General features: G+C 45.1%; 1 protein-coding gene across 1 annotated transcript; it reads left to right on the top strand.

The window, feature by feature from the left end:
- Positions 1-13296: 13296 nt before the first annotated feature.
- On the top strand, positions 13297-16883 carry IRF2BPL (interferon regulatory factor 2 binding protein like). The gene has a single exon (XM_023927184.2). The coding sequence runs from the start codon at positions 13913-13915 to the stop codon at positions 16124-16126; it is 2214 nt and encodes a 737-aa protein (XP_023782952.2). The 5' UTR covers positions 13297-13912; the 3' UTR covers positions 16127-16883.
- The last annotated feature ends 2212 nt before the right edge of the window (positions 16884-19095 follow it).

Genomic DNA, 19095 nt, shown 5'->3' with positions numbered 1-19095 from the left:
GAAGTTTAAGAATGGAATATAGTTAAATAGCTTTGAATTTTAGAGATATGCTAAATTCAATACTTCCAGATTTGTGGGAAATGTCCTCGGAACATTAAAAAGATCACATGTCCAATTGGTAATTTTATTTCTCATTTGAAGTGTTCCATATCCAACAGCATGGACACAACTTTATGATGAAGTGATGAATTTTAACAATCTTTTCTGGATTCCAAGTTTGCCTTGGTCTTTTATCAAAGGGCTCAGCAGAGTTTATGATACTTAGCTGTGAACCATAATAGTAGCAAATGAAGAAGATAGTGAAGATTTATATAGCTTTATATTTAATATGGGGAATTTCTAGAAGGAGTCTAAGTAGGGACTGTTGCCCAGGCTCCAAGCTTTGGCCAAGCAGTTTTTGGCAGGCTTCAGGGAGGATGGTGAAAATGCAGCTTTCAGCCATCCTTACATCATCATAGGGCTGTCTCCCTGCCAGTGTGGTCCCTTGTGTAAACTGTAATACCAGCAGAGCTACTGAATTTTGCAGGGGCTACCACTGTACCCAAGAAACTACTCTGGTAACTGGGAATCCATGAGAAATAGGCTTGGCCCAGCCGTTTCTAAACTGTATGCCTTTCACAAGGACTCAGGAAAGGAAGAGCCATTGCAGTCTCTGCAGTGGCTGCAAACCAGCTGAGGCATTGTCATATCTGCGCTGGCTGATGTGCAAATAGCTGGCTGAGCTGCCTCACAGACTCCATTGCAGCGATAATGTGGCAAAAAAACAGCTTCCAGTGTCTGGAGAATCTGGCCCGTATGCCTGTGTGTGCATATGCAGATGCATGTGATGTCGGTGAATGTCCCCTGCTCCCTGCAAAGGTCACTTTGTCTGAGATTTTTCATTTGCTTCAGAATAAAGCAGCCTGGAGAATGTAATGAAGGAAATGAGGTCTGAAATTTGTTTCCTAACATCCATGAATTGCAGCACCGAGCTAGGGGGAAAGCATTCAAATCCCTCTCTGCCCTCTTGGATAGAATTCTGTTTGTAGCTCTGTAATAATCAGCAGACATCAGTGTCTGCTACAACTGAGTATTTTTGGTATCTAATTGGCACTTAGATACTAATGTGATAGGAGCTTTAGAAATAGCTAAAGCAGATAAATATTGCTTCATTCCCTGTGTGTATGTCTGTATCGTCTGTGTGAAGCTGTGTATTAATGTGAAAAATTCCCTGTTGATTTTAATGGAATGCATCTCTCTGCAGAGAATTTGCTTCTTTCAAAGCTGCAGTAATGTATAGAAAGGATAATTTTTTTTGTGTGCTGTGAACATCTAGAACAAATTCCCGAAGTATTATTTGTGCAGAAACTGTGAATGCTCCCAGCTTGCAAATGAAGTCAAATCCTTGTTCGTGTTTACAGTAAAACAGCTGTTCTCAGCATTTCTCCCTGAGCCCCAGCTACTTTAGCTCTACCATACTCAGCCTTACATCATAGCAGCTGCAATAATAAGAGGCTGAAAGAGGTCAGAAGCAGCCAGTCCTGCTAAACCACACCTTTGTTTAAAAGAGATTTTGGATTGTAAAATATCTCAATTGCTAAATTTTTCAGCCTGACTGGACTCCATGCATAGGCTGGGTCTTCAAAGACCTAGCTCACCAAAAGCACATAGGCACTGCAGAGTAAAGCAGAACACAGGCTCTTTATACATTTTCCTGGGAAACTTTCTGTAGATCCAGACTGGGAAATGTTCCAAGGCTTCACAGAACTAAAGATAACAGTAATAAAAAATTGGACTGGAGCACACTGACTTTTAAATGAAATAGCTGAGCCTAGTACAATTACATGGCAAAGCCTTCATAATTTGTGCAGCAAGACTTTACTAATTTACACAAATAAAAGTAAGATCACTACAGATCACTGAATTTTAACAATTAGCAGGTATGTAAACAAATAACCTTCTAGGAAAAGAAAAAAAGCATCAGCATGTAAGTTGCTTTCAAAATTATAATTTCTTTGTAAATATTTATGATTGCTCAAATAATAAATGGTACTGGATATGTTTCATAAAAATAATTAGGTGTAAGCAGAATGTAAAATAGATTCTTACCCTGCACAGTCTTCTTTTCAGAAAAGAGGGCATAATTTTTGTGCTAAGTATGAAGTGTATGGTCTAATGAGTTTCTGCAGTGTCTACATTGTAGAAATACATGAATAAATAGAAAATTAAATTAAATTTAAGAACATTTTAACATTAGATGTCCTACATGTGATTTACTGAAACCTTTTCTGCTGAGTAGCAGAGATAGGTGGGTTTTCGCACAGAAAAAAAAATGTGCTCATTGCTGCTTTATTGCATAGGAATTGGATAAAAGACATCATTTTTATTTTACTGACAATAGAAATTCAAAAATCAAAGTAAGAAGAAGATAGGATTTGTACAGTTGAAAAAATTACAAATACATTTTTAGGTACAAGGGGTTATTTTAACAGCATTTTCACAGTTAAAATTGAGTGTGAACATTGCACTCAACTTACAAATACCACCTGTGACACTAACAGCAACCTTTACTAGTCTTGTGATTCACAGTGTGATGTCACAGACTGTCAGATGATGTCACTGATGTCCTAGATTATGGCCATAGATTGGGATAGAGGGGCTGCCACAACTGGACTGCTTACTGAGTTTAGCAGATTCCACAGCATGTTGCCATCAAAAGGACGTAGTAAGAAATCCCAAATGTACTTAATAGTAAAAGAAAGAGGAGAAGAAGCAAGCAAAAGAGACCACACAGAAGAATTTGTAGCTTTCATTCATGCAGGTACTTGTAGTTGATACAGATACTTTTAATTCAGAGGGACTACAGATTCCATTGACACATGGTAAAGACAGTGTAAAGTGGAAATTACTGCGTCAAAATTGTAATAAATTGGACTATAGTTTCAGTATTGACTCATAAGGATGGTGAATTTCTTGACTTGAAATAATTCTTTGAGATTCTTATAATTTCAGGTTGTAGGTATTGACCAGCAAAATAAAATACATGCACTTTCTTGAAAAGTGTAGAGGCTAAATGTAGAAGGACTATGAAAGGTAATAACATCAAGCAAATTATTTTGTAGCACAGGTACAAATGGTACTCCATGCTTTTTATCACAAAATCCTGTACAGTCTGGGGAAGAACCAAAGAACCCTGGGCCCCAAAAAAGCAATTTTATCTACCTTCATAGATATATATTATGTATACATCTATAATATGTACATATACATTTTGTATACATAATTTAATGCTGAGTGCTTTTAAAATATGCACATATCAATGACATAAACCTTTTGTAACTACACACCCAAACTAAATATTACTTAGCTGTGTGCATTTTTCTTTGAGTTTCACTGGTGCATTCAAAGCATGATCAGTTTGTTTCTTCTGGAATGAATTGTCACCTGAACCCCTGAATAAAAATATTGCTTCTACTCTGTCATATAGAGAGAATATATTCTGACTCTCGCTCTAGGTACAAATGTGTCTGTCACATTTGAAAAGGCAACAGTTAAATACATGTTTCTGCTGTCAGAAATGAAGCAGTAAAACCCTAAATAATATCTATAGGATTAAGATTCAAGTACTTCACAAGAAATCTATATGCAGTTATCTTTCCACGTTTCCTCTCTATCCCCTATCATAAACTATGGAAGATAATTTAAGAAGAGCTCTAGTATGTATGCTCATTATCTCCATTTTCAGGTAAGTGGAGCAAACAACTTCACCCTAGCAGATTAGCAGCAAAATAGTACACATTCCTCTATGCTAAATGAATGAAAAAAAACAGAATTGAGCCAGAATGGGGGCAGAAGGAAAGAGATGGGCAGGTTTTGTAAAAGAGTTTTCTGAATAATCAGGAAATCCAGTGAGACAAACAGAATGTGTAGAGAACAAGCCAGAATTATCAAATTACCATGACAACCATAGGCAAGAACCCAGAGAGAATCAGGTAAAGATATTACAGTAGAATTACAATTAACTTCACATTTCTTTATTTTTTAAAGAAAAATAATAATCCAAATCAATCAGGAAGAAATATTTCCTTTGGCCCAGCTCATTGTGGTGCAAAGGCTAGTGAAATACAGCCTTTTTTGTAATTTTGAAAATGCTTCGGAAATGTATACAAGTAGCTTTTATCTTCATTTGAATATGATGTTTTAACCATCAGGATTTGATGTCAGATACAAAACTCAGAATCACATATCCTTTCATTTACTTGAAAATATAAGATAAAAGAGAATTCAGAAAAGGTAGAGGGGATGTGTGGGTATGCGTGTGTACACACACTTACAGTGTATATTTCTCTGTTACTCTTTAAAAATTCTTTCTTATATGTTTTTAAAATTACTACTTTCTTCATTCAAATCTTTGATTAACACATTCACAACCAAAAAGCTTTAAAATTGAATACAGTAAAAAAAATAAATAAAACCAAAGTGAAGTGAAAGTTAAATAAGTAAGAGTGGTGGTGTTTATTTTAAAAAGCTGCAGGTTAACCAGCAGGTGGTTAACTAGATTATCTGTTGAATATAGCTTTGAAATTCCATTTTAATGTTTCATTTCATATAACACTGTTCACATATATTGGAAAGATACAAATATACAGTTCTGAAAGGCAGAGACCCATGTTGAGAGAAGGAAGGGAGGATTTGTTCACATGGAGGGTGGTTGACTCGTCCCCAGATTGAACAAAGCTCTCAGACTATTAACACTTGAGTATACAAACAAAATCCCCCAGTGCTTTTTCTTTCTTGTTTTGGTCCACTATTTGACTGCATATTGCATTTTACATGTGCCTGTAAACATAGATACATGCCCATATTGATATTTTTAAATGCTGCCCTGAAGTTTGCTGCATGGTCAGGGAGAGCAGTGATGCACTACATTGTTCCCTGCTATGATGTCATGCTCAGACTTTGCCTTGGTTAAACAGAATTCAGTTTACTGGACTGCAGCAAAATGTCTTTAGGGAAGACAAATCTATTGCTGTAGAAGAGATGGAAAGAAGTAACGTAGAAAAAAAAAAAACAGGTAACATAGGGAAATGAGTATAAATTCTGACTAAAATATTTGCTGCCTGTATTTTTCTCTACACCTTTACAGAAGTAGATATGCACACTCATCTGTACACACACTCAAATTGTGCATAGCTCAAGGGTGTGTTTATTTTAATCTTGGGAACTAGGACAAGCCGAGATTCACTCTTAGGACTTGCATCATCACTAAGATTGCTCTTAAACATGCAGTCTTATATCACACTGTTCATTCTTTTTATTCACACTAACCACTCGTGGAGTGCACATAATGGGTCTAATCCTGCTAGCTGTCCACTGATGTTAATGAGAGCTAAAGACATAGGGCATGGTACAACACCCAGTGGTAAATTAATTCATTTCCACAGAATCTGAAAACTCTATGGGGGGATAGTGAGGGGAAGAAAGAGGATGGCCTTTTAATTATGTTGGGAGATCCTGAGCTAGAAGAGAAATCTGAAGGGACTGAATGGGAAGAAGGAGGTCTTTCCTTCTCACTTCTTTCCTCCCTCCCACCCTCCTAGCCTCAAAAAAAAAAAAAAAAAAAAAAAAATCTAAAAACCCCTGGGGCCCTGGGGCCAGTCCTTCCCGAATAAGGACAGTTGGCAGGTATGTGTTAATCTTCCCAGCACTTCAGAGGAGCCACGCACAAAGGCTCACCTTGTCTTTTCAAATCGGTGCTTCCTGTCCTTCAAGAGTTAACCTTCTCTGGAACATTTATTTCACCATCTCAGAGCAAAAAAAAAAAAAACCAAAAAAACCCCAAGCACACACACACACGAAAAAAAACAACCCAACAAAAAACCCAAAACCCGAAAACCCCCCAAACCCAAACCTGCAGAGCTGAGAGGCTGCAGATCACAAGGCCATTCTGATAGCCTCCTGTCCCCATGGCAACAGCAACGGCATTTATCAGTTCCTTATGAGAGCAGGCACAGCAAATCTGCATTGCACATGGCAGCCTTCCAGCCTTTCAAATGAAAGAGCACTTTGAACTGCTGCCAAGTGTGGAAGGAGCAGAGCTGTCAGGACTGCTTAATGCTGGCAGTTTGTACTTGGGAGCCTTTCAGTTCCCAGAATCCTTCAGCATGGCAGCCTGCCAGGTACTTAGCGGAAGCTAAAAACTAACCCCCAGACCATTCACTGCAGTGCACTCAAAATTTTCCACATGTACCATGTCACAAGTGCAGACTGTACAATGAAAGCAAACGCCTTCTGCTTAGGATTCTGATTTTATTAATAATCTAGGAAAAAGCAATCAGAGATTAACTGGCTGACAGCACTACGGTATAGCCACTGTTTATAACTCGGGGTGTGTATGTCAAATGTGTATTTCATCCCTTAGAAATAGAATTCGCTCAGACAACAGGGGCTGCACAGCCCTAAATCTACATGCAGTACCTGAATGTGGGGAGATTGGTGTTAGCAGGAGTGAGAGGGTGGTTATTTACAGTGCAGTATTTTTTAGCAGTCATTATCAAATGCACAGCAGTGAGATGTGAAACAGAAAAATATGACAGTATTGCTGACTGGTAACTATTTTTTGCCCTTACCCTCTGCATTTTGATGACATTGTGAGAATCTCGGAAACTGACTGATGAGTGTAGCAGAGATACATGGCTCTTGGTGGGTTTCCTTTCAGTGGAGAGTTTTCATGTGAACTTTTTATTGTTTTGCATTACCCAAAGCACAAGGGCTTCTATTGGCAGAGGAAACAAATTGGCACAGTTCTGCTTTTTTTTTTTTCTTTTTTTTTTTTTAATCTGCACTGAGATCAAGGGTAAGGGCTTCATTTTCCAGCACTAGTCATAAGCCTTTAGCACAAATAGAATGAAAATTGTCTGTCGCTCAGGCAGTTGGACAGGGTTCAGGAAAACTATGTCTGGCACTAATTCCAAAGGGAGGAAGGTTTGGTTCAATCCAGCATCATTAATTTCAGTAAACTGTTTTCACTAGTCTATATCCCACTAGTCTATATCCCACTGTTCAAGAGTTGTTTATTATCTTTTACTAAATAATGTCTCTTGGAGAAGAGAGTAATGAAAAATACCTGATACATACATATGTATACTCTCACATGTATGTATACACATAGATATGGTATGTGAGGATGTATTCGCATTTTTTTACTTTTCTATTTTTCTAAACAATTGCTTGTTTCTTGCCTTCACATTACAAAATACATTTATAATGCCAAATATAAAATAGTAAAAATAGCCCAGAAGGCAAAAGAGAGAGAGAGAGAGAGAGATATGAAAAAACCCTGGAGCAAAGACAATCTCCACAAATTTGTGAGTTTCACTAAGAAAACAAGGAAATGTAGAGCCTCTTTTTCAGCTTGCAGCTATCTTTGGCTGCTGCTTGAAGATTTGACTTAATTCACCCGGGCAGTAGTGTCTAAAAGTAATACACCAAGACAGTTAATTTTGGCACTTAGTCTCCCTTAGGAATTTTACCAACAGTCTTTGTAAAGAAAGTAAATGATCTTTTTTTTCCTCTTGGTTTCTCCCCATAGCTCATCTTGATATGTGCTAATAAAAGAAACTGCCCACACCCTCCTATTCTCACCATTATCCTCTGTCCATATCATCTTTCTTTCAATAAAAATATTAATCAGCATTTGTAACATGGTCTTGGAGAAAAAGTGGGTTTGGTCTTTTCAGATGGCCTAGTTAGAGAGGAAAAGGAGGTTATGCTGAGTGAAATACGATAGTGTCAGGGTTTCTTTTCTTTTCTTTTCTTTTCTTTTCTTTTCCTTTCCTTTCCTTTCCTTTCCTTTCCTTTCCTTTCCTTTCCTTTCCTTTCCTTTCCTTTCCTTTCCTTTCCTTTCCTTTCCTTTCCTTTCCTTTCCTTTCCTTTCCTTTCCTTTCCTTTCCTTTCCTTTCCTTTCCTTTCCTTTCCTTTCCTTTCCTTTCCTTTCCTTTCCTTTCCTTTCCTTTCCTTTCCTTTCCTTTCCTTTCCTTTCCTTTCCTTTCCTTTCCTTTCCTTTCCTTTTCTTCCCCCCTTTCCCACCTCCCTCATTTTTTGGAAAACACAGTAAAGTTTTGTTCAGTTCTCAAGTGTTATTAATCACTGGGGGAGGCCAAAAGCAGGGATATTTTTCTTGGCAGCACGTTTTGATAAACAATCTGTGTATGGGGTGAAGGAGGGAGGAGCCTGTCTTGCTGGTAACTAAGCTAATGTTTGGCAGATCCTTAACTGTCACGAAAGTGCAAGTGGCTCTCAGTGGGAATAGCCTTAAAAAATGTACCGATTCAGTTGATTCATTGTTGTTGATCGTTTACTACGTCCACAGGATGTAAGATGAAAACAGTCCAGGAAAAAGTAAAAATAACAACAGTGGAGGCCCCAGCTCTGCACATCCCAGCCTACAACACACTGCCCAGTCGCTAGTCCCTTGCAGAGTGAGCAGAATTAATTATGGGTGTCTTATTTGGCACTGTAAGATTTGGCAAAGGTTAATGTGTGGAAATCTAGGCTCCCAGGCAGCTTTTCAAACCTTAAAGACAGCTGTAGGAAAGTCGGTGTGGGGTGGGTCTCCAAGAGGGACCCCTGAGTGCTCGCCGGGGCAGAAGCAGAGGCTGTGCCGGGGCACTTGGAGAGCTGCACACGTGCGGCGGCTGCGCCCTCGGCTCCGCGCTCAGCACCCATGTGGAAATGGGACCGGGAAAAGCAGAGGAAACGACAGGCAACGTTCCCTTAAGAAATGTGTCTTAAGAAGAGTTCCTAGATGGGAACGCAATAAGCTCTGTATGTCAGCAAAGCTCGCTACCTGAAAAATGGTAGGAAAAAACCAGAATTATAATGAGATGAGAACTGAAACGATAAACAGAAACATGTAACTACTCCTATTCTTTGTAACTGAGTGTTTTGACACTTCCTGGCAGCTTCTAGTAGAAGACAATGTTGTTTAACTTTTAATTTGACAAAATTATGCAACTTCTTCCTGAAGTGTTTGTGTTTTGATTTGTTGAACACACTCTCTTTACCACCAAGTGCTCTGTTCACTGCTAATCTCTGCATTGTTTTGAAATCATTTGATTGTGACGGATTTTATTTGCTATTCTGAGGTAAATCCATGTAAATTACACTTTCTGGAGTGTGCTACCCTTCTCGTTCTTGTATTTTTTTCCAGCTGCTGTTTTGATCAGTAAAGAAAGAGCCATTTCTATAGGTGAGTGCCTGCAGAAGAGCCAGCTGCTGTGCCGGTTGCACTGATCAGTGCCAAAACTTTGTAAAGCGAGCAGGAAAGAGTTAAACATATTCCCAGGCTGTGAGCATTTAGAGCCAGACCAGACTGTTCATTCCCAAGCTGCTGAGATCATAGGCTCCTAATTATTATCGCTTGCAAACTTTGGGGCTGTCCTATATTCTGCATAATGAACGCTGGACTGCTGATCGATAATCCACAGTACTCCTTTCTCATCCAGATCAGCAGTAACCCCCGTGGTTTGGGAGCTCATGGCTGGGAGTGGCACAGAGTGGTGCAGCCAGGCCACCTGGGTTTTGTCACTTTGTCCTTCATGGTGTGTTACATCCTCTGCTTTCCATACCTGCTGGTGGCACTAAGAAAGGTAGTGGCCAGCTCCTGCACGCTGTATTTTGTATGATCATTTTGATTCTTTAATTTAAATGAATCGATGCTTCACCCACTGTTTTACTGTTACACAGACCCATATGTGGATGTGTGTACCTTCAAATAAAGATGGCAATAGGAACAAAGGGAAAGGGATTATCGGATGGCAGTATTTATCCTAGCACTGAAAGGGAGGAATTAGTAGATTTCACTTCTGATTGTAAAAATTATAGTCCTTGTCCTTTGGGACTACTGGCAGGCCGTAAACTTTGGGCAATCTCTGCAGAATCCCTAACACCGCATCCACAGTGCTGACTTGTGTTCCTGCACAAAAAGCAGTAGCTGGGTAGCAATTGTTCACAGCTCCAGCTCCATTCCTCCTTGCACTCCCCTTCATCTCACTAAACATTCTACTGTTTGGAGGGGTACTCATGCTATTTTTTGTTTTCTCGCTTCTTTCTTTCAATTAGCCAGATTAGACACCTGAATGGATTCACTGTTTGGGCTTTCTCTTTGCCTCCTTAAAAAGTAATATTAATCCCTGGATTATTTCATAGATAAACACCAGACATGTTTTAGTATAAATCCATCAAGACCGACCTGGATTGCTCCTGTCCCGTCACTCACATGGCAAAGAAAAAAGGCAGAAGGTGAGCAGGAAAGCTCGCAAGGACAGCGCTGCCATAGATGGGAAGCTTGTTACATTGCCACCGTTCAATCTATTTTTCCCTGCCCAGATTAGATTGATACTGACAAGTCGTTCCCTGTGAAGGTGCCACAGCGTGGCATTTATTTGCATTTACATTGCAGTTCTCTTCATCAATCAGCTTTGCAGAGATCACTGCTGCTGCTGGCCATATTGTTGCTATGCTGACACTTCATCCTTAAGTGCTGCTTGCGTAATGGTACAGTACGTGCCCATGACCAAAGTTTAAATCAAAGTTTAATCATTACGGAAAGACAAACATATTTCCGCAACTGTGTATCCTGCAAGTAAGAGTAAAGGCAGTTTGGTCGGGTCACAGATGCTAATCTCTCTTTCTATTCACAAACTATAAAGGGAGTTGACAGCACCTGTAAATGGTTTTCTGAGGCTAGATTGATATCTAAGGTGATTATTATTTACACCCACTATAAAGACTGTTTTTGTGAGCCAAGAAGTCTGTTCCTGTGAGGTGAGTTTACCAAAAAAGGGGCTTTCTTGCAGGAGGATTCAGCGGAGCAAGGATCCAGGGTGAGGGGTAGTTCAAGCACACGGAGTGCCTTGTCATGTGTTGGATTTGTGTAACCCGGGGACTGAGATGCAGTCAGGATACGCTGCAGTTCTGCATTCCCAGACATGCGGGATGAAGGCAAAGCTTCAGCTCTCTCAACCCGAGTTTTTTAAGCTGAGGCTGACCTTTTACCACAGCCCAGTTCTGCTCCTCATATGAAGATCAACATGGGGCAGTAAAAGGATAGGAAAGGAGATGACATTCCAGTATGAATCAGAGGGAACACATGCTTGTTTAGTCAAGTAAAGACATATTGATGTAGAAATCCTGCAGCCATCACTAAATCACTGTGGCTGGAAGCAAAGACTTTCACTTTGACCAGCTTTCATCTGCCATGCTTCTGTGAAGCTTCTGTAATGTCCACAGTTTAGGTGTGAAATTTCTAAGTGTGAAATCCACTCCTCTTTAGCGCATCTTCTTCAGCCAATTTGCATACAGGAGACTCACATAATTCGAAGACTTTTCTATCTCTGCTTACTGCTTCTACACTAAGTAGAAGCAGTAAGTAGTCTTTTTTTCCCCCGAAAGAACGAGTCACTTTGTCACAATTGATTTTCTAACTGTATTTTATCTGGTCCTATCATTTCTGTAACTTCAACGTGTGCATTTCATTAAGCCTTCCCTATAAAATAATTCTACATATATATAATCAAACTCATTTGCCAGCTTTCTAGATTAGAACCAGACACGTATAAAATGCTTTAGACAACTAAAAATGGAAATGACACGTATCGGTGATATGAAATGAAATAGTGAAAGGAAGGTATTTTGTCGTGTGTGTTCCAAAACGTTATTAATCGAATAGAAGGTATCTTTCCGCGTCGGTGCTCCATAGCTGCCGGTATAAGGGAGCCGGGCACCTCGCCATAGAAACACTAAGTCATTCTAAAGCACAGAGGGAAACCTGCAGTGGACGGGGGTTTCGGCGTTTCTGGCAACAAAGGAATCAGGAAGAGGTACTGAAAGAAAGAAATCCATCCAACACAGCCCAGCTGCGAGAGGTTCCGCGTTCGCCGAGCGTGCGAGCGCTTCCCCCCCAGCCCCTGTACGCCCTCCCCCGCTGCGCGCTGTCTCCGCGGGCACCGCGCACCCGCCTGAGCGCCAGGGACGCGCTGCCCGCAGCGCACCGCGCCGGCTCCCGGCCCAACCGCGTCCCCGCCGTGACAATTTATTATTCTTTGGACGCAGGCAGCGATGTCGATGTTTGCAAAAACAGCCGCCGACTGCAACGAGAGCAAAAGCGGGTTCTGCAGAGCCCCTCCTGGCCAACACGGGCACCGGCGTGGCCGCGGGGCCGGGCGGGGAGCGGCAACTTCGGGGATCGCGGGCGGGAGAAGGCAAGCTTCGGGGCTTTTATTTTGTTTTCCTGCCAGTGAAATGAATTCTCGGCTTATTTGCATGAACCGAGGTTGTTTTGAGTAATTTGCCTGTTAACAGTGTTATGCAAATGTTAGCTAGCTATTTAAAGGGGGGAATAGAAAAAAAAAAAAAGCAAAAAAAAGAAAAAAAAAAAAAAAAAAAAAGCCGTGTGTTCTCACAACGCCGGGGAAATCCTATGTCCCTTTGCATTAGCGAGATGAGATCACAGCGATTACTCACCTGCCTGGCCTCTCCTACACCCTTGAGCAATTCACAGCACTATCTTTCCCAGCCCAACCTTAAACACTTGGCAAACATGGCTGGTTTAAACAAATCAAAAGTGGAAGAGCTTCTGATGCAGTCACAGGCTTACAAAAACTGTGTCATTCTGTCACTGGGATCACTGAAAGAGAAACACGAAATCGGATATTAAGGCGGGATCCCCCATTTGCCTCAGCAGCCGGATCGCACGGGAATCCCACCGACAGTCGCGGTGGCAGAAAGCCGCGCAGCCGTCACGGAAGCAAAGCGGGGCGAACCGCGGGTTTACAAAATCCCGAAAGCGAGACATCTGAACTTAGAAAGCGCAGTCAGGGGAAAAAAAAAAAAAAAACAACCAACCAAACAAAAAAAAACCCACCACCCACCACCGCCACCACGACGGCAACTGTGCATGCGCGCCCTGGCCGCGGTGCCGCGGCGGGGGGCCGGCAGCGCGGCCGGGGAGGAGGGTGAGGGCGCGATCTGGCGTTCAAGTTTCCAAACATAGCCGGCAGCGCAGGCTGCCCGCGCCCCGCCGCGCTCCAGCTGCGGCCGCGCCGGGGAGGGCGCGGGCAGCGCGCCGGGCATGCGCGCCCCGCGCAACAAGTGGGCTCCGCGCCGGCGGCCGGGGGGAGGGGAGCGGGGCGCGGGCGCTCGGCGGTGACGCGGGGCCCCGCCCGGGTGCAGCCGAGCCGGGAGCACGGCGCGGAGAAGGGGAGGGGCGTCGCGGCGCGGGGGGAGCGCGGCGCGGCGGAGGGGGCGCGCAGCCACACGCGGCGGCGCGCAGCACCCCGCGCTCGGACTGCGAGCAGCGGCGAGGATGTGAGTGAGGAGCAGGCGGCGCCGCTCGCCACGCTGCTGCCGCCGCCTCCGCTGCTGCTGCTGCTGCTCTCGGACTGCCACAGTTCCGCCGGCGCTCAGGGAAGCCGCCGCCGCCGGGACCGAACGGCTCCGTGCGGGGTCCCCCTGTCTTGCTCACGGCGGTGGATCAGCACGTACTGAACTGCGAGCTCACGAGGCAGCCGTGGCGGGTGGAAGGTGACCCCCCCATCTTCCTCCGTGCACCTCCGCCTCCTCCCGGAGGAGGAGCAGCAGCAAGCGGAGAGCTAGAGAGCGCAGGGAAACAGAAGCGGCTAGAAGGCGACCCCCACCCAGCCAGCCCCCCGGAGGAATAGTGGAAGCGTTTCCCACCCCACCGGGGCAGCAGCGGCAGGATCAGGTAGAAGAAGCCATCTCCGGCAGCAGGAGCGAACTGAGAGCAGACGGTCCCCCTTGCTGAAACGGGCAACAGGATCAGGTACGGAGAGCCACCCCCCCCCTGCAGCCCGGGGGGGAAGACTGAGCCAGCCCCTACCCCGGCGGCAGCAGCTCCCTAGCCAGCAGCACCATGTCCGCCGCTCAGGTGTCCTCGTCGCGGAGGCAGTCATGCTACCTATGCGATCTGCCCCGCATGCCCTGGGCCATGATCTGGGACTTCACGGAGCCCGTCTGCCGGGGCTGCGTTAATTACGAGGGCGCCGACCGCATCGAGTTTGTGATCGAGACGGCCCGGCAGCTGAAGCGGGCGCACGGCTGCTTCCAGGACGGTCGCTCCCCGGGCCCCCCGCCGCCGGTCGGCGTGAAGGCAGTGACGCTCTCCGCCAAAGAAGCGGCGGCGGCGGCGGCCCAGCAGCAGCTCAACCATGTGGATGCCACCTCCAAGGCGGCCTCGGCGGGGCTGACCCAGTCCAGCCTGGACCGCTACGGGCTCAGCGCCGCCGCGGCGGAGCAGCGCAGCCGTTTCGAGTACCCGCCGCCGCCGGGCAGCCTGGGCAGCAGCCATGGCGCCCGCCTGCCCAACGGGCTGGGGGGGCCCAATGGCTTCCCCAAGCCGCCTGAGGACGGGCCGCCGGAGCTGAACCGGCAGAGCCCCAACTCCTCCTCCTCCTCTTCCTCCTCCCGTCGCGGGGCGCACGGGGGGCTCGTGTCTGGCCTTCCCCCGGGGGCCGCCGGCGCTCAGATGAACGTGCCCCCCAACCTGCTGCCGCAGACGCTGTTGAACGGCCCCGCCGCCTCCGGCGTGGCGCTGCCTCCGCCGCACGGGGGCCTGAGCGGCCGCGGCGGCGGGGGTCCCCCCGCTCCCTCCGCCTCTTCCCAAGGGGGCACCTGCGGCGGCGGTGCCGGGGGAGGCGGCGGCTCGTCCTCCGAGGCCTGCGGCAAGCGGCCGGGGTCGGTATCCAGCAGCGACCAAGAGCGGGAGCTGAAGGAGAAGCAGCGCAACGCGGAGGCGCTGGCCGAACTCAGTGAGAGTTTGCGGAATCGGGCCGAGGAGTGGGCCAGCAAGCCCAAGATCGTGCGGGACACGCTGCTCACTCTGGCCGGCTGCACCCCCTACGAGGTGCGCTTCAAGAAGGATCACGCCTTGCTGGGCCGCGTCTTTGCCTTCGACGCCGTCTCCAAGCCGGGCATGGACTATGAGCTGAAGCTCTTCATCGAGTACCCCAGCGGCTCCGGCACCGTCTTCTCCAGCGCCTCCGGCGTGGCCAAGCAGATGTACCAGGACTGTATGAAGGACTTCGGCCGCGGCCTCTCCTCGGGCTTCAAGTACCTGGAGTACGAGAAGAAGCACGGCTCTGGCGACTGGCGGCTCCTGGGGGACCTGCTGCCCGAGTCTGTGCGCTTCTTCAAGGAGCTGGTGGGTGCCGACATGCTGCCGCAGCCCTACCTGGACGCCAGCTGCCCCATGCTGCCCACGGCGCTGGTGAGTCTCCCGCGGCCGGGGGCCGGGGCCGGCGGGGCGCAGGGCACGGCCGCCGCCTCTAGGGGACCTGGCGGTGGCGGTGGCGGCGGCGGCGGCGGGGCGATGCGCAAGAGGAAAGCCTCTCCCGAGCCCTCGGACTCGGCCGAGGGAGCTCTGAAGCTCAGCGACGAGCAGCAGCGGCAGCAGTGGATGGCCAGCCAGAGCGAAGCGCTCAAGCTCACCATGTCGGCCGGGGGCTTCGGGGCGGTGCACGGCGGGGGCCCCCCGCCGCCGCCACCCCTCGGGCCTCACTCCAACCGGACCACGCCACCCGAGTCCGCCCCCCAGAACGGACAGTCCCCCATGGCCGCGCTCATGTCGGTGGCCGACACGCTGGGCAATGCCCACTCGCCCAAGGACGGCAGCTCGGTGCACTCCACCACGTCCACCCGCAGGAACAGCAGCAGCCCCGTGTCGCCGGCCTCGGTGCCGGGCCAGCGCCGTCTGGCCTCCCGCAACGGGGACATGAATCTGCAAGTGGCCCCTCCTCCCCCCAGCACCCACCCCGCCATGGACCAAGTGCACCCCCAAAACATTCCGGACTCCCCCATGGCCAACAGTGGGCCCCTGTGCTGCACCATTTGCCACGAACGCTTGGAGGACACCCACTTTGTTCAGTGCCCCTCTGTGCCCAGCCACAAGTTCTGCTTCCCTTGTTCCAGAGAGAGCATCAAGGCCCAGGGGGCGACTGGCGAAGTCTACTGCCCCAGTGGAGAGAAATGCCCCCTAGTCGGTTCCAATGTGCCTTGGGCATTTATGCAGGGCGAGATCGCGACCATTTTAGCTGGGGACGTTAAAGTGAAAAAGGAGAGAGACCCTTGAGTAAGAAATCCAATCCCTTCAGACTCCTGAAGATGTAGAATTGTGAATATAACAAACTGCAAAAGTTAGTCTTATGTATAGACATTATTTTCGTCGTATGTTTCTATATTTTGAAACAAAGGTATGTACTCTTCTTCATTTGAAGGATAGAGCTGGTTTTTGTTAAACAGAATATAATATTGTTTGGTTACTACATAATACCTGTTCTCATTTCTTTGGCAGTGTGTTGGCTAGGTACAAAGTTAATAGCCCTTAGCGATTACCTGCTGCTGGTGTGTATTTTTGTAAATGTATGCACTTCTCTGAAAGAAGAAGAAAAACACAAAAGACAAAAAAAAATTTTTTTTTTTTTGCCAAGGCCAGTGTTGATGCCTAAAAAAATTGCTACAAAAATGGTGACAGCTTACGTTTTACAAGCCCTGAGTGTTAGTCTTTCACTTTATTTTTTTGTTTTGTTTTGTTTTGTTTTTGTTTTTTTGTTGCAAGACGGTGGGGTGGCTGTGGGGGGAGGGTGTTTTTTTGTTGCAAGTTTGTAAGGAAAATGTTTCAGTTTGTTTCTATTGATCCGAACGTTTTTAATCTTCATGTGTTTTTTGTTTTTGCTTTTATTGATGCACGGATGCTTTTGAACAGTAGAGCAAAATGCTGTACATGAGAAACATGCTCTGTTTGTCCTTTATACATTTCTGTAGTTAACAGAACACTGTAATGTGCCTTGGAGCTTAGTAAATTGTAATAAATTCAATTGATATTAATACTTCCTGAGTAGCAAGTTTTTTTTTTTTTCTCTAAGCAGGCAGTATGCTCAAGCCATGTTGCCTTTTTAAAGGTCTCCATTATACCAACAGTCTGCAGTTCGTTGTGATAATTATGGCACTTGTATGCACATTTTCACTTATATGTAGTAAGATGATGATGTTGATGGTGTTATCAAACTTACTTAAATCTTGGCACTGTGCCTATTTACATTTCACCTTTAATGTTGCAGTAACGGTTGCTGACTAAGCATTTTCTATTTACTGTTCCTGCATCTCATTTCCTCCTCCCTTCTCCTCCCCCCCACCAGCTCTCCAGCTGCAAGCTGTTTGCAATACAGGATGCATACATTGCCTGCGCAATTTAATAAGGCTTGAGATTCAAAATGAAGCCCTCTTTTCACAAAAAAATAAAAACCCAAAACCAAAAAACATACAGCATCATGTGGTTAATAATTTTAGTTAATTTTAAGAGTGGTTGTCAAGGTTTGACATTAGCCACAAACTCATGGTAAGGCAGGACTTTAGCTGAACAGAGCACAAAATAGGGTAGCGTGAAATAACAGCTTCTACAGTTGGTGTTGCAGCTGGTGTGCTGCTACCCCATTTAGGCACTGGCTTTTCATAACTTGAATTGATCAACAGTTCAGGGGCTTTATTGTGTTTTCAGGCAAGCAAGCTTCCTTCCTTCACTGAAGTGAATTCTTTCTTTTTGGCAATGATTATACGTGATTCTTTGTATAATTAACTATCCTGTGTGACATTGGCATTTTCTGGAGATAGGGGAGCAGTGTAATACCTGTTAAGTGATCAACAGGCAAAGTAAATACACAGGCCTCATGCTAGCTAGAAAATGCAAACAAACCTAACGTGAACTTTGTCCTTTCCAGTGAGGCAAATGGAGGAAAGAATGGGAAACCTGAAACAAAACCAGCAGCACTGCAGAAATCCTTTGCAGTTTGACAAGCAGAACATAGAACTGTTCCAAATGCAGTAGTTTTATTAAATAGTAAAGATCCCCACCCGCCAAAGCCCCGCAGTTGTATAAAGGGAAATCTGGATAGCATTTGGTATCTGCTGTGTCTTAATACATCCTTGACTTGTATTCCTGGTGGGAAGAATGGAAGAAGCCTTGAGACTATATGCTTAGTGTGCCTACAGATCTTTGCTGTCTTGTATAGATACACACTCTGGCTGTTTCATCTGTGTGGGGAAGGGGTGAGGTTAGGTTTTGAGATTTAGCATTTGGCATCACTATATCTGTGATTTCAGACAATGACTTTGTGTGTGTATGTATTTTTTTTTTTCTGCCAAGTGATATATCAGTACTTAAAAATCTCCAAACATATTGTTCTTATGTAATGGATCAAAGAAGTAATGCAGGAAAAAAATGATTTGAGTTGTTAGAGACAACCTTTATGATTTAATTGTTGGATACAACTTCCATGTTTTTTTACAGTATAGATTTTTACTGATCCTATTTTCAGTTACTTCTAAGCATGTAATTCTCCTACGGCAGTTTATTTTTAAATTGTGAGATAGGGAGGCCAACATTGTAAGTTCATGACTGGCAGAGAAAAAAAAAATGTACACATGGTTGAAATTCAAGTTTAAACTTAAGGAGAAGTAATATTCATGTGTGAATTGCAACTGCCATTAAAAGAGAAGAACTACTGGCTATTCAACATTTAATTATGTCACAGAAATGTGAATACCCTGATTTATATAAACAGAACCACTCCTGTAATCTTGAAATCATTCATCATTAGTTATAGCTAGAAAGAGACCCATTTGGTGGATTTTTCTAATTTCAGATAATTTTTGAAAAGCTCTTATTTTTTAAAACGTAAGCCCACTTATGAGACTAAACAGTTTGATTTTTAGCAGGCAAAGGAAAGATAAGGTGCAGTAGACATAGGTGGAAAATAAGCTTGAAGTGAATTGTAATACTGCAGTTAATTAAAGTTAACCATAGCCACGGGGTGTTTGTTGTATGGAGGTTTTTTGTAACCATGTGACCTTTTCTTTTACTCTGGCTCATTAAGCAGCCAGTCTGGGCATATTAGCCAGCATTTCTTTGAACCCACTCCATAGGTTTTTATCTTTCTGAAGACGTCCACAGCTGACAAACAAGTTGTAAGCTTTTTTTGAGGCGGAAAAGGGAGCTGCTGAGTGAGACTCATGTACAGAAATTCAGTTGATTTCTGTATTTTA

This window comes from Cyanistes caeruleus, chromosome 6 (genome assembly GCF_971803275.1).
Source record: "Cyanistes caeruleus chromosome 6, bCyaCae1.hap1.1, whole genome shotgun sequence".
Classification (NCBI taxonomy): Eukaryota; Metazoa; Chordata; class Aves; order Passeriformes; family Paridae; genus Cyanistes; species Cyanistes caeruleus.
The sequence above is the reverse complement of the archived record's forward strand: the minus strand, read 5'-3'. Positions and strand labels throughout refer to the sequence as shown.